General features: G+C 42.4%; 1 protein-coding gene across 1 annotated transcript in view; it reads right to left on the minus strand.

Annotated features, from left to right (window-relative positions):
- Window positions 1-15675, minus strand: part of pou6f2 (POU class 6 homeobox 2) — a 73930-nt gene that overhangs the window by 24347 nt on the left and 33908 nt on the right. The window contains exon 5 of the mRNA XM_084566367.1: window positions 5135-5451. Coding sequence (XP_084422493.1) covers window positions 5135-5451 — 317 coding nt within the window. The remainder of the gene's footprint in view (window positions 1-5134; window positions 5452-15675) is intronic.

Consider the following 15675-nt stretch of genomic DNA (forward strand, 5'->3'; position numbering starts at 1 on the left):
CAGCTGTATTCCTTGTGTTAGCCCGGTGCTCTGTTTGCGGTCACTAATGGGCATCAAAAATTACAGGCAGTGGAATCGCGCCCCGCGGGGGGACTGGCCTCCTCAGCGGAGCGGAGCACTTAGACGGTGTCTGGGAGGCTGCTGGAGGAGAAAGGGGGGAACTCAATGTCACAGCCCTGCCTCATAATTAAAGAAACCCTATTCCTTATCCACTGTTAGGTGAGCCCTAGCTTGGTGCTCCATCTGAGGGCTCCCCTGTGGGCGTCTAATGCGTGTTGCCCCCAGTGTGCATGTGGGCTGATCAGGGAGCGCTGCCTTTCTGCTGGGTGTCTGAGCTGGAAGCCCTCTGCCCACCTCGAGAGTGATGGGGCCAAGTTTGGAAGAATTGCAGAGCTTAGAAAGCGATGGAAATATCAACTTGGTGAGGTCTGAAACCCAACAAATCCAGAAAGCCAAAAAGTGAGTGCAATGGAGGTTCAATTTTAAAAGTGAAAGTGCCTTCGCAGTTTTTTCCAGTGATCCTTCTGAAAAATGATGAATTTAAGTTTCTCCTTATTTAGAAATTCAAGGCTCATCGTTGCTCCTTAAGTCTGTAGATTTTCTCCCTGCCTAATCCCTCATTTGAAGTAAATAAAAGTAGTAGAGCTGTCATGGTCAGGTTGTTTTCCTCATCTAGCTCCCATGCTTTATAATTATTCATATGAAATGTGCTGCTGTTGATGGGCAACAGTCTTATTTTCTGCTTCAGTCAACAGTGCACATTTGTATTTCTAAATTGTGGAGCGCTTGTTATGTAAGGCAATTTTCTGCCTTCTTAAGAGCCGGATCTCCTGTGCATTAATAAGAGGCCAGGCTGAGCTGCTGGAGAGCCGAGGGCCCGCTCATGCTCTAAACCGCACCGCCACCAGCAGCCGTTTAAACACACCGCCTGCCACCACAGAACACGTATTAAAAGTTTTTATTAGAGATTTTAAAAAAAAGGTGTTAGCCTGGATAATGCTTCAAAGATCAGGTTTATTCAAATTACTAAAGATTTATAAGATTAAAACACAACAATGCTGCTTTCCCAGCACTGTAGATTAGATTTTTGGTCGTAATGAGGTCACTTTTTTCCATATTTACTCATGTAATTACTGAATTACATTTTCCACCATTTTTAGCTTCACACAAGAATTTAAGCAGGAACATACACTTAAAAAAATGTCATACCCCGCAGACTCCTCTGTTGAATACTGAAGCATAAGACACATAATGGACTCTTAACTTGCCGGTTTCATTGACAAGCCACAGTATGAGCCATTGGGTCTACATTTGAGCATGTCATTTTAATTTTGATTTAATATCCCGCAGAATGACAGCGGCCCGTTTCGCTAAATTGAATGAACATGGAGCTGATCTGGAAAATCAATTAATCGATGTTCAAGGCTCATTTCATCCACATGTTAATATAACGGGAGAAACACCCACCGCCCATAAAAAAAAAAAAAAAAGAAAAAAAAAGAGACATTTGGAGCAAATTGGACAGTGGTGATTTTAACAGCGGTTGACATAAGTAAAAGTGCACTGCAGCAGAAAACAGTGACATGAGTGTCTGAAGGGGCCTCAGCTGGAGACAAAAGCTGCAGACATGGGCCCGAGATTTGAGGAGGATGGTGGAGTGGGGGGGAGGGAGGATGGCAAGGAGGTGAGGAAAGATGGAGAGTGCAGACAGCCAGGCATCTGAAAGGCCGTTGTGGTTGGCAGCAGCTGACCTTGGTGACGATGGGTTTTCACCAGAGGCTTCTAATGAAGGCTGATTGCCAGGGAATAGTGAGAGAGCCAAGGGGTAGGGAGGAGAGTATGGGGGGGGGGGGGGGGAGTGAGAATAGAGAGTGGGGGAAAGAGAGAGAGAGAGAGAGGAAGGATTGAGGAGAGACTCAGGTAATTGCAGCACTTGTGGGTTGAGGCCCTGCAGTCCTGTGATGTCGGGGTGCAGTGGGGAAGAAGAGAGATGTCTGCGGACGCTTTGGTGGTAAATTGTGGAGCACGGGGATAGGAGGCAGGCCCCTAGGCTGTAATTACCCCTATGAGTGTGCGGATGGAGAGTGGACAGGCCCAGTGTGGGGCTCTGACAGCGATCAAGGAGGCGACTGCGAAGGGGAGAGAGACAGATGGCAGGAGTCTGACGGAGGGGGAAGACAGGACGCCTCCACCTCCGCCAGGCCCCCAGAAAAACCAGCCAGCAAGACACTGGACCAAGGTCAGAGGCTATTAGTGAACACACAACATGCTGGTGACAAGACAGCCATGACAAGAACAGCAGCGCTGTAGACGATACAGTTTCTGGATGAAGAAAGACATAATGCAGAAGAAAAAAGGGCAATAAAAAGCAACTAATTAGACCAGAGTTACAGAGATGGAAGGAAGCTGGGGCTCCACTGGATGGCGCAGCAGGGTCAGGAGGGCCCGGGCACAAGAACTGGAATAGGAGATTTGATAGGCTGGCCTAAGCTTCCCACTGCCACGGATCAGTATGTACTGCCTCTCCTCTCCCTGCCTGGGCTGATGTAACTCACTGGAGTGGCAAATTACACCAGACCTACAGCTGTAGCCCGACATTATGATTAATTTGATCAGTAATTTCTCCTGTTTTTCATTTTAATCGCCGCGACCATTCTGCTGTGGCAGGTCTTTCAGATCTAATTAAGATCAATTCCGGTGTAACAGACTTGGCGCGCCTTTTACCCCGTCAAATCCCTGAGCTCTTGGGGCGTGGAGAAAACCCGTAGCTCTAATCAATCAACTTCCAGCAAAATCCAGCGGGCTCCCGCAATCAGCACATTAACGCACTTAAGCAAATTTCATAATCTCCCCCCGTCTATTTGTCATCACTGCGGTGGCTGTTTCAGGCCGCATCCAACTGTACTCTGCACGCCGGAGAGCTGAGAGAGTGTGGGAGGCGCAGAAAGGTAAATTCTTTTCCCATTTAACCAAATGATCTGCAGTAATCTAAGTTTAGAGCGTTGACTCAGGGGGACATAGTCTGTTGTGGTGCGATTCATTTTCTAATAAGGATATTAATGAGCCAATTAATGAATTCTGTCTCGCAAATTAAAAACAAAAGACACTAGGGAGGTAATGAATGCTCAGGATTTCCTCATTATGAGTTTCCAAAGAATATCACACACCTCTCATGAGAGAAGAATTACAATGGGACGTTAATTGGAACATAATGAGTGTTTGTGTCTCTGCCGCTCTGCATCGTATTTTCAGCAAATAGTAGAATGGCTGAGTGGTTCTACTTGTCTGAATAATGACAGCAGGAAATAGGGGTGTTATCTGTGTAATACTCATTGTATTATGGTAATTATGACTCCACTTTACTTTAACAGACCGGTTCCTCTGGGTAAAACATGGAAACACCACAAACGCCCTTCTGCCTTCAATTAAAACACACAAAGGTAGATCAGGGTGACATGTTCATGTGTTTGGGACGAAGGCTCTGCTCGGTGAGTTTCTTCGAATTAAAAAACTTCAGTGAATGAACCTGCTCTGCGATTTGGGGACATGAAATCAAATCACTGACCCCAGCAGCGGAGGGAGGCAGAGCTGCTGTTTAAATCCTATTGCAGCCTTGAGAGGGTGCTGAGGCCGAGGCCTGTCCTTGAGCGAGCCCCTCGCTCTTTGACAACCCCAGCACTGACCCAGACAAACTAAACCTTTTACGGCTATTCTGGTTCTCCCACACACATGTGCACACACTCGCGCGCTCCTCCTTAATCCTATTTGATGAGGCAATATCTTAATGACACCTGATGTGGCCCCTCTGGACCCCCTCCAAGGAGGTCTGTCCTCAGTCATCATAATCAGCCACACTGCTTCTTTTAGAAGACAATCTATATAGAGCTCACGTGGTCTCAGTCTTACCAGTGCAGTGAGCTTCTGTTGTTGTTGTTGTTGTTGTTGTGTATCAGAGGAAGACATTGATAGATTCTTGGAAACTAAACAAGTGGTAGCTTCCTAGCAAATCAAAGACTAATAAGTAGAGAGAGTGACTGTAGAGTATCTGACCTTAGCTTAATGCATGAATCTGTATGTTGGTCAGTAGTAGCTCTTGTATCCACAGACACACTGGACAATGTGTTTGGAGCGATGTAGCGGCTAGCCTTTGGAGCCCATTAAATCCAAAGGCTGTTTTTCCTGCTGAGTCTCACTAGGCCGTGACAGGGCCGGAGAGGGCTGCAAGGGGAAACAAATAGCCCAACTCATCCTGGCCATAAAGAAGCTTGCACCACAACCCAATAAGGGTCTGACGCTGATGAATGTGACCAGGGACAGAAAGGCGACCCTGGCCAGTCTCCACCAGAAATGAAACCACAGGGATATAAAATAGGTTATTATCGTCACACAGTGACAGGCAGACGGACAGAAGGGCAGAGATAGATGGACGGACAAATTGACTAAAAAGGAGGTTGAGTAGGAAGAGCAGCAAAGATTAAGGGACTGATTACAACTGGGGAGTCTGAGGATAGATAACCTCAGAATCCCTCCTGAATGTGCAGCAAGAGGATGAGAATCATGGCTTTGAGGTTGGATATGCTCAAGTGCGTCAGGGCTTTAACAACCAGATGCATATTCTAATAGCTCCATGTAGACAGAAGAGCTGCCGGCTTCCATTCAAGCACGGCCACTTGATAAAGATCGAGTGGTGACAAAGAATCAGACGCTGTGCGCGCTGCATATTCTCAAGACTGACCTGCCCAACTCACACTGTCAACAGTGACACTAATCAAACGCACACTTCAACTCACAAGGTTTTTTAAAAGGTTTACATATCTAGATTCCTTTACATCAAGGCCAATAACCTGAGATCTTTACAATTCTTGTGATGTAGGCCATTCAGATATATTAGAAAATACATGAATGGGTCAGAGGTGGCTGGTTATCTCTGGCAGCTTAACATGAGTATAGCAAGGAATATTGAGACTATTATCAAGTGAATATGTAGACCAAAGTGACCATCCCACATTACATAATGTAAACTGCAAAAACACATTTGTACAAAGAAAGTTTATATATGAACATTGTGGCCTTATCTGAGAGGTAAGAGGATGGACAAGCGCTGCATATAATACGTCTTAGTCTATGGACTCACCGGCAAAGGCATGGGCGGGGTGACAGGTGAGGGCAGGCTGCGGGCTGGCGACTGGTTGGGCCGGTGCGGTGGGGACTGCTGCGGCTGCCCAGAGGCGGAGGAGCAGGCAGAGCCTGGAGACGGGACAGAGGTCTGCTGCTGGCTGGGCGGGGTCATGTGATGGTGGGATGACAGCTGGTTCTGAGCGTGGGTCTGTTGGTGGTGGTGGTGGTGGTGTTGCTGCTGATGTTGCTGTTGCTGCTGTTGCTGCTGGTGGTGCTGCTGCATCTGTTGGAGCTGCTGCAGGTGCTGGAGCTGGGAGTTCAGTGATGAGGTAGCTGTCGATTGAAAGGACAGTGGTCAGGTCACAAGACAGACACAGGTGAGCTTTGAGGCGCGACTTGTTTTAGCACATAAACAGGAAGCCCTCATTATCTGAAAGTATTCCAACACCTCAGAGAGAAATGCATATACACATGGAGGTGTGGGATGCATAGGGCGAATAGTGAGAGACAGATGTAAATTGCATGGAGTCACAACGAGGTCCTCCAGGGTTTTTAGCCTGCATGATAGAGTCAGTGAATTTAATTTAGCTAGTTGGAGGACAAAGCTATCAAGCCTGACTGATATAATGGCTCTCTCTGGATCCAAAAGTCGTCATTGTCACTTGGAGACTGACAGAATCTTTGGTTTAATGGCTTGAAATCTCATAAGAAAGAGACATCAATCTTCGCTGGAACAGCTCAGAAATAAACCCATTAACTAATTGGATCCAATAATGGCATGCTATTAGAACCTAATTTCCACATTTAAATGCTTATAAAATTTTATGCTGTTTAAAAAATCGTTTAAAGCTGAGGCAGTAGCCACAGTAACCACAATGTGAAACGTAATATAAAATATATGTGGAAACATGTTGGTGTGAACGCTGCAAAGCTGCTCCCCATCATAGGTTATTTTCTATGGAAGTTAACTCAAAGATGTCTGAATACAGAACGGAACCACAAACACCCTTTGCGTTTGAATGTCACAACACAGACAGCAAATAATATCTACTAAAGGTATAAAGCGTAATACTATATGTGGAGAATTGGACTTAAAAAACAAGATCTGAGCTGACCTTCACACCTCCTTTAATAGAAGAAAGGACAGACCGAGTTTCCATACAGATATGATAGATTTTTCTAAAACCTGTGTGCATTCACAAAGTTCTTGACAGTATTTTCTTTTTCTCAAACACAACAGAAAAAAAATAAACTTCCTACAGAACATATTGTTCCTTTGACTCTGTGGTATTACAGCGATTTATATATATATAAAAAAAATAAAAATAAAAGGATGAAGTCAACAGATGACACTGTGGTGTGATTTTTGTGGTTTAGAATATGCTACAGGACAGGAGGGGACGAACCTGATGTGGACGTGGATAAGCAGACACAATGGAGTCCGCTACAGGATGAAGAATATTGATTTTCCTTAATAATTCGACCAGTAATGAAAAAAAAAAAAAAAAAAAAAAAAAAAGAATATAAAGCAAGAGTAAAGCTTACTGTATAAAAACTCAATAAAAAAAAATGCATTTTGCTGGGTGAAAAACAAGTTTATTCATTACAGGAACGTTATGGATTAATAGTGAAAAGGGAACTACTTCTTTCTCCTAAGCTAATTTAACAAGACAAATGTTATTCTCTCTATGATTTATCCAAAATAAAAATGTCCACCAACACTGAAATTCCCTAATTATAAACCAAATTTTGACATGTCTCATCAGTTCTTTGCAGGTGATGCATTTATGCTGAAAGCCTCCTCACTACAGCTAAATATCTACAGGGAAATAAGTGGAGCTCACGTTCACAGCTTACTTTCAAAATGACTCAAAACACAAAGGGCTGAATAACAAACGCCGGTTCAAAAGAGTGCTTGTGAACATCTATTGATAATGCAGCCCCGCGATTGTGAACACGGCGTAGACAAGCTTGTACACACACCGAATCAATGCACTTAAATAATTTAAGCATGCTTGTCTCATAAAAGATGAATAAAACATCAGGAGCAGACAAGTCTTTGATTAGTGTGGTCACTACGAGTCCAGGACCGGCACAGATGAACATTTGATGGAGATCAGCTCGTCCTCCTCTTTCCGCACTCTGCAGCAGCCAAACCGAGTCGGCATCTCTCGGCCAGTAAACAGTGCACTTTTACGTTTCTTCTACCTCCTGACACATTGACACCTCTCTCACACCCCCACCATGAATTATATATCATCTGTGCAAACGGCAAGAGTCCAATTCTCACTTGAAATGTTGGGGCAAGTTGTCGAGCGAGTGCCGAGCCTCTGACAGGACCGGCTCTTTTCCTTTGCAACTTCACAGCGACAAAATGTTGAGCCCTACTTAAAGATGGAATAAAGCGGGAACAAAGACGGAGAAAACAAAAGGGGGGTAAAATGAGATTTCTGTCAAAAAATTATCGAAACCAGGGGAAGATCAAAGACGATTGGAGAATTTCCTCCAGCGCCGACCATTACGCCGAGGAACAAGAGGCACAACAAAAGAATATGAGGCAAAAGAAAACAAATACAGAGGGAATATGGAAGAAGCCCCATGTGGCCTTATTATAAGGGCTACACTGCAGGTAACTATATTCTTTAACAGCAGTGCTTTATAAATTCTGTCATCTTGTTAAGACTGTCAGGACCACTGACCCTCCCTTCCCCTCTAACTGGGCAACTGGCATTTTGAAGCTCATTCTTTTAACCACAGCTGTCTGATTGCTTTGGTTGAGCACATAATCCAAATGGCTTGTCTCAGCTAATTGTTTGTGCTCCTTCCTCCAGTAGACGCAGGGCCGAGGATGAGAGTGGGAGCTTCACTTATGATGGAGCGAGGGCAAAAGGGTGCCAGGATCCTATAGTGCTCATTATATCTCCCACTGTCTCTTTGTTGTGTTTCATATTCACTAGTCCTTGTCTGCTGTGAAGCAAGCAGCGCTCCCACTTAGTCATCGTGCCCGAGGGGTGGAAGAGCGAGGGTCTCGCTTTCACTGTTGTCACAACTTGCCTATGTTAATGTTGATAATGAGGAACTAGCCAGCTCATGCAGCTAAATGATCAGATGCAAGCTGAACTGTGGCGTTTTTTTGTGCTCCATTTAACAACTCTGAACCACCAGCACCGAGAAAGCCTCCGACCTCAGTGCTCTGAGAAGCAGTCTGCCATCGCACTTTCAGATTTTCTTTTGTTTTGTTTTTTCACCCTATAGTGTCACAATAGAAATCAACCGTTATCTTTGACTGTCCCGGCCCCGGCGTCTGAAGTACCGGAGGACGGAGCGAGACTGATTGTCAGAGGTCGAAAGGCTAGGTCAAAGCCGGCTCATTCGTCAGACAAAATGCTATTTTTGTTTCCTGTGTGGTTGAGGAGTGGGGTGGGGAGGGTGGAGAGGAGGGGGCCTTGCCTGCTCGCTCTCATTACCAGCGCTATCTCAGTAGTCCCTGCCAAGCCCCCATTACAGTACACTTTTCTCTCCGGGGTGGATTCGAAGCTCGACTCCTTGTTTTCCTCCTGATGCACAACACCTGCGTTTACAACTATCCTCCACCTTATAGATTATTTGTGTGTGTGTGTTTGTTTGTGTACAGATGTAGTCAACGTCCAGCACGTAAAGGCGAATTTTAAAGAATATGCATGACCGTAGTTAGGGCTGGTTGTAAATGTCTAAAACGCTGTAGTGACGTTTCCTTTGAGTTGTCGGCAGTTTCTTGAGATCGTAACAAGCAGTTATGCCAAATAAAGATATGTCCGTGAAGATTCTCAGTTATCCAGGTCATGGTGTATCTAAAAACAAAGATAAACTAAGGCAGCGGATAGTTTTCTGGAAGATGTTTCACCACTCATCCAAGGGACTTCCTCAGTTCTGCATGACTGGAGTTTAGGTTTTTATTAGGATCATCTGTAGAGGGTGCTCACCTGAAACTCACACGGCTAGAGTCTGTTAACAACTCATCTGCAATTATGCCAGAGCCAGTTGTTCAGTTCAGGACAATCCACCTACACCTGGAGAACAAGGGACACTCTTTTGAGAAGAACAATGTTGCCCGAAAAAGTTTCACCCCATTCACACTTTGAGTCTGCAAACGTTTCATCAGGATACCTAACCACCCGTGATAATCTGCATGCTCCCAACAAATAAAAACCTAAACTCACCACAAGTCATTTAGAGCTGAATAAGCTACTTGGATGAGTGATGAAACGCCTTCAAGGAAAGTAATCTAAACAGTTTTTAGACAAATTAAAAGGTAGTCGTAGGTTTTTGCAACATCCCGCTCGGAACAGACCATTGTGCTGTGCAAAGTCCGTAAAAAGTTTATTAAAACTAAATGTAGCAGCACGACAAACCTGTGGTTGCATGTCGAGCAAAACCTGTGCAGCTCAAACACCAATAAAGAAAATTAAAAAGTCATTTAAACAATTGAAAAGCCTGGTTTTGTAAAAGATCAGCTGCAGATATGTACCATCAAGCTGCAAATATTTGTGTGGATCTAGTTTTGCCAAGGTGTTTGTACAACGAAACATGAACGAAGATTGCTGTGAAGCTGAAGAAGAAAGGACTGTTCAATATTACGTATGCATTTTTAGCATATTATATATTTTGCAGCATTTTGATATAAATGATAGGTGCACAGCACATACTGTAAGTACATTTTCCATACCTGTTTCATGTCATGCCAATTTCTGCTGACCATTCGTTGAGTTGAATAAAATATGAAAACATCGTTCTTGACTGTTTCATAGGTGCTCATCATGTTATCATCCTTAGAAAAAGCCCCAGTCAAGGCCAGCATTAAGAGTGACTGCATGTGTCACGGTAATCACATCCACACAAAAGGACTTTGACTTTCTTTCATCCCATCAAAGTGCACACGCTCAACGTTACACAAAGTACGGCCAGAAGAAGGCGGAGACGATCATCTCATGTCGGAGGAATTCAAGATTTCTGGGCATCAGAAACGAAAGCACAGTTCACCAACATTGAAAGGAATGTATTGAATTCAGAGAGATGAATAAACTTGGTAGTACCTTTTGTGTCAGATCAGTAAGATATTTATATGGAAGCACACTGCTTTTCTGAAAGACGTAGTTATTGATTCTGATGTAGTTGGAGTTAGTGTATATGTCACCGCTTCCATTCAGCTTGAATACAACGTTCATCTAAGAGCAGAAAAAAGGCTTTCACCCAACGGCTGCTGCACCGACTGAACATCTTTAGCTTCGTTTAGGGTGAGGTGTAAATTAAAAGCTAATCAGAAGCCACGGAGGAGCCCGTCAGGAGCTGATGACGTCGTCCAATGTGACCCACCCCGTATTTTCGGGAACTGCTCTCGCCTAAACACAGCTGTCATTCTTTAATGAGGGATGTGAGAGGGGACAAACAAGCTCCCCATTACTGCTCCGCCTCACGTTCCACTAGGGGAGTCCATAAACCACCGTCTCAATTGCCTTTTCAGTGAGTCACACTGATAATTACTCCACTGGAGGTAAGGAGATTTAGACTCTGTGAGATCTGGTAATTATGAAGGTGGTCAAAGGAAGGTCATTTTTTACTCTGTGGATTAGATCGGAGTATGCAAACTGATGAAGCAGATCTTCTGCTCTCATTTCCTTTCAGCACAGTCGCTCACAGTTCATGTATTAAAACTAATTGTTTTGATTAATGAAAACCCTTCTTTTTTAATTAATTGTTTAGCAACTAAGTTAATGATTTATTAAGACTTACGGAAAGGTATAGCCGGGAGTAGCCAGAATTTGAGTCTGGTAACACACCATCTTGATTTCTTGATGTCTCAACTGATACAAAAACTGCCAACAACTGTATGGCCCTACCACCAATCAGAGCAATAAAATATGTAATGTATGCCTAAATCCTCACAACAAATGCATTAATTGTTCTTAACTGTTCACTGTCAGTATCTTTTACAATAAACATGAAACACGGCAGCCGTTTTGTTGTGAATAAATCAACCCAACGGTGCTCAGATGTCTACGTCCCTGTTACTTAGTATCCGTCCATTACCGCATAAAGCCCGCCCAAGTGATTTGATTGGCCTGGCAGATCTTCGCTTGACATAATTTATTCTGACAGAGTGACTCCAGAGCACAATTCCCTTATGAAGATTTTTAAGCATTTTGCAGCTTATCAATTTCCTGATTATAAGCAGTTTTGGAAGCATCGCCACAAAACTTTGACTAACAAAGGTAGCACTCGCATTGCAAAAGGTGGCTCGGATTACAGTATATTATTACTAGGATTGTCAAAGTTAGTGCGATAATAACGAGTTACTGGACACTGCTTGAAACACAACTTCCAGATAGCTCTCCTTTTCTCCATCAGAGGCAGACCATACTGGAAAGTTTACAACATAGATGCAGTACCTTTTCTGGAGGTTATTATAGACAGTATTTGTCATTCTTTTAGATTGTTGCAATAATAATATTAACACACATTTGCACAAAGCAAGCATATGAGCGCATTCCTATGTTGATAAAAGTAAAGAAAAAAGAAAAATATCCATTTAAGTTACATTTAGAAGACATAAAAAATGTGCGATCAATTTGCGATTAATCGCACATAAACTGTGGGCGATTATACAATTAATCGCAATTAAATATTCAATTGACAGCCCTAATTATTACTAACTCATTACTGTGTACAGTGTTGACATAGTGGAGCTACTTTTAGCTACTTTACTGTATGCACTATGGGACTATTTAACAGTACATCGTATTTAGTTTTTTTTTTTTTTTTAATAAAGTTTTACTGTGGGAATTTACTGCAGCTGTCAGATGAATTAATATTTCCCTTAAAAATATATAAGACAAAAGCACAAAGTAGCATGAAATTGCATTTAAATTTGAGTATATGTACTTAGCTACTTTCCAACACTGCTCGTCATTCAGCTTTAATAGTTTGATGTAAAACTGGAAGACACAAGCAGAGCAGAACAAACAAACACACACTGTTATTCGTGGGTTTTCTTTTTACAACCTGGAACACGTATTCGTGTTACGCTCCTTCAACCAGCGAGTCCATTTAATTGGTAATCACCTTAAAGAAATGGCGCATAGATTGCTGCCTTGGTGATGGTTGGAATAAACATGGGGAAAATGAAATGTTAAAGGAGCTGGTGAGCTACTGAATAAAAACATTACTCAGAGCCACAGCGGGCAATATCAGTGTTTCAGTTCTTCTGCAGAAAAATATATAAAAATATATGTACAGGCAGTTAGGATTTGAGCGGAGTCGCAGCCACAGGATTTTCGAGAGTAAACCACATCGCTTGTAGGGATCCAGAGATAATGCTTTCAGTTTGTGATGCAAGGCAATATCAAGCAGTGTTGTAGAATTCTCACTCTGGGGGAAACATTTCAAAGAATCAAATCCTCTCCATGGAGTTGTTACACATACAAGAAAATCCCTGTGTACTCGATAATGTTGCCCTTTTGGTGATGTTTACGCTTTGTTATTGATTTCCAAAGTGTGGTCCAGGAGCCTCCAGGGGGCCCCTGACAAAGTTCCAGGGGGTCCAAAACAAAGTCAGATTTTGCTGTGAGTTCATTCCTTAGTGGGAACGTTTAACGTCTACCATTCAACTACAAACTGAACAATTTCATTTCACTAATGACTTCATCCTTCTGCTTGAAAGCTTGTTAATCTGTTAGATGGTGCAGGCCCTATATGTTAGACATCTCTATGTATATTCTCAATGTTACCCTGATTTAAATGTTCAGAAAAACTCTAAAGATACTATCTGACCATATTAACTAAGATGAGATGAGACTTTATTGATCCCTAAGGGGAAATTTAGTTTAGTTTAGTATATATATAAATAAACACATCAAATACAACAAGGATACAAACTATATTTACAGTCGTACCAAGCCTAAGTAACTAACTAGACCAAACCTAACCAAAAGACTAACCAAACTATGGAACTATGCAAACAATGACTCAAAACATGTTTTTTATTCTGTGACATTAGACGGTGTCCCTGTGACTATAAATGGCACTTACAGCATGAATCCTGCTTAACCAATAAAAAGATATGTATTAGTTTGGTCTCTATAAGACAAAATCGGTTAGAAACTATTTTCTTTTTCTTTATTTTCAAGATGTTAAAGTGCTTTAAATGTATAGATTATCCTCTAAAAAACAATGTAAAGGTAACTATTACCTGTGTGTACATAATGACGGAAACCACTTTTATTTCCCATTTTGGACATGTTTGTTATCGTCTGGAAATATTTAGTCACACAATAGTCACATTTTTTGTAAGAGAGAGGAGGGATATTTTTCAGTATTTCCTATAGGTTAGCATGTATAGCTTCTATATACATGTATTTTTTGGAATGAATCAGTAAATTAGATTGTGCATGTTGGGCTCTTCAGGACAAAATCTCATTAAAAGATAGTATGGAAATAACATTTCCAGTGAGAAAACTCAAGAGACAATTGGTGGATGTTTTTATGCATTTCCTAGACATTGCAATGGTTTAAATTTTCAGAAACTCCCTAGAGAAACTATACTATAATATACTATAACTGTATTAGCTATGCATACACAATGACTAAAAACACTTACTTAATTCAAATAAATGGAAAAACGAGATTTAATCAGTGAAATTAGATGGTGTATCTTGGTCTATTTAGGACAAAATCTCATAACTGATTACTGTTAAGTAGTGAATGTTTTTAGGCTTTTACTACAAGTTGCAATGGTTTCAATGGTTTCAGAGAGAACTCTAAAGACAAGAACAAACCAAATAGATTTCCAATAGATATTCAAAGATTATCCCATTTTTTTACCACTGTTATTTTGGCTTATCTCTCATGTCAAATACAGCCCTACACAGCCAGTATATAACCAAGTAAGGGGTCTCTTGCTTTTGTCCTTCAGAGTCCAGAAGGTGTTTGACTCCCCCTCCTCCTCTTTTTTTAAAGAAAAGGGGCCCTGTCTGCCTGGCAGGACAGACTAGGTTATTACAGCATGTTCATGGTCCCATCATGTGTCGTCAGACCAAAGCGGAGGCCGCGAGTAAAAGCCTCATGCAAAATTTATGTTCATGCGGCTGTTTCAGTGGGTGGAAAAATCAATATTGCGGGCCTGATGCACGGAGATGACTGAGTGCTCTCTGACTGACAGTAAAAGCTGAGAGAGATTGAGGGGCTACATTTACTGCTCTAGAAATGGAGTGGAGTAGAGTTGCTCAAATAGTCTAGCTCACCTTAAATTTGAATTTCAGTGCGGATTATTTTAGTAACAACTTGAATATTAAGGGATTGAAGAATTACACCATTAGTTGGAAAGAGCAAGCAGCAAATCGTCTAAAACACATCTTGTATTGCGGCTCCTGAGCGGCTACAGTATTGTATATTATGGGGTTATTAAGCCTTCCCTTCCTTACACAAAATGATTGTAGAATAATCAAAAGACAATGTGGGTATGAGGAGGACATCACAGGGCTTCTGTGCTGCGCCGCTTCGCTTACATATGCTTTTGATAACGTGCCACATACCCACAGTGCATTTGGGGAGAATGTGAGAAGAGAGCGAAAGAAAGTGAGAAGAAGAAATTCAGTGGGATGAAATAACCCCAAACAATGGGATTTGCTTTCCATTCTTCTGCCTCCATCTTCTGTCTTTAATTATTCCCTTTGGTTGTCTGAGGGAGCGTGTAAGCACTTTCACACAGCACAACATGCCCAGCAGCACAACACTGTCTCTGCCTTAGTGATGTGGAGACTTCTGAGTGACACTGAGCCTCTTGTGATTATTAATGCTGTTTAATACAACACAGAGCAGCCACTATGACTGAGGGAAAAAACAGATTTCAAAATGCATGCACTCCAAAATGCAATGTGAATGGAATTATGTTCTACATGAGCACTGCACTTGAAATACATTTTCCCCCCTTGCTACATAAACAATGTGTACACCATGAAGTGAAGCCTAATGTTTTGTGGATGCAACAATGAAAATGTGCGTTTGATAACAAGAAGCAAGTGTGCTCTATTTTGTACACAGTGTTTAATGGAACCTCAGCTGATCCTGGCGGGATCCTTTGTGCCGGTTTAGTAGTTTCTTCCTGAATCGCATATGAGATATTTGAGAGCCCAGAACGATGTATGATGAATGAAGTAGCATGCTACTTATACGCTTATCGTGCTCACTGACTAGCAACAGGTTCAGCAAAGGGCAGCGGCAGTAAATGAAATTCCGCACCAGGACAATATATCATCAAAAGAAATGTATGCACCCGAAAACTTACAAGCCTTCTTCAGATGCGGACAAGGTGCCTGACGGGGTTGGGGGATGGGGATACAAAGAGAAATGGAGGGGGTGGGGTGGGGTGCGGGGGCCTTTTTTTTTCCATTGGTGGATGGGTGAGGAAGCAGCAGCAGATTTTGTTGAATCAGTTCTATTTTCATACCGGCTGATCTGTGTCTTTTAACCATTTCACTGCAGCTGGAAAATGAAAGCAGCGGGTCTAATTTCACAGTGAGAGCC

This window comes from Chelon labrosus, assembly GCF_963514085.1.
Source record: "Chelon labrosus genome assembly, chromosome: 18".
Lineage (NCBI taxonomy): Eukaryota > Metazoa > Chordata > Actinopteri > Mugiliformes > Mugilidae > Chelon > Chelon labrosus.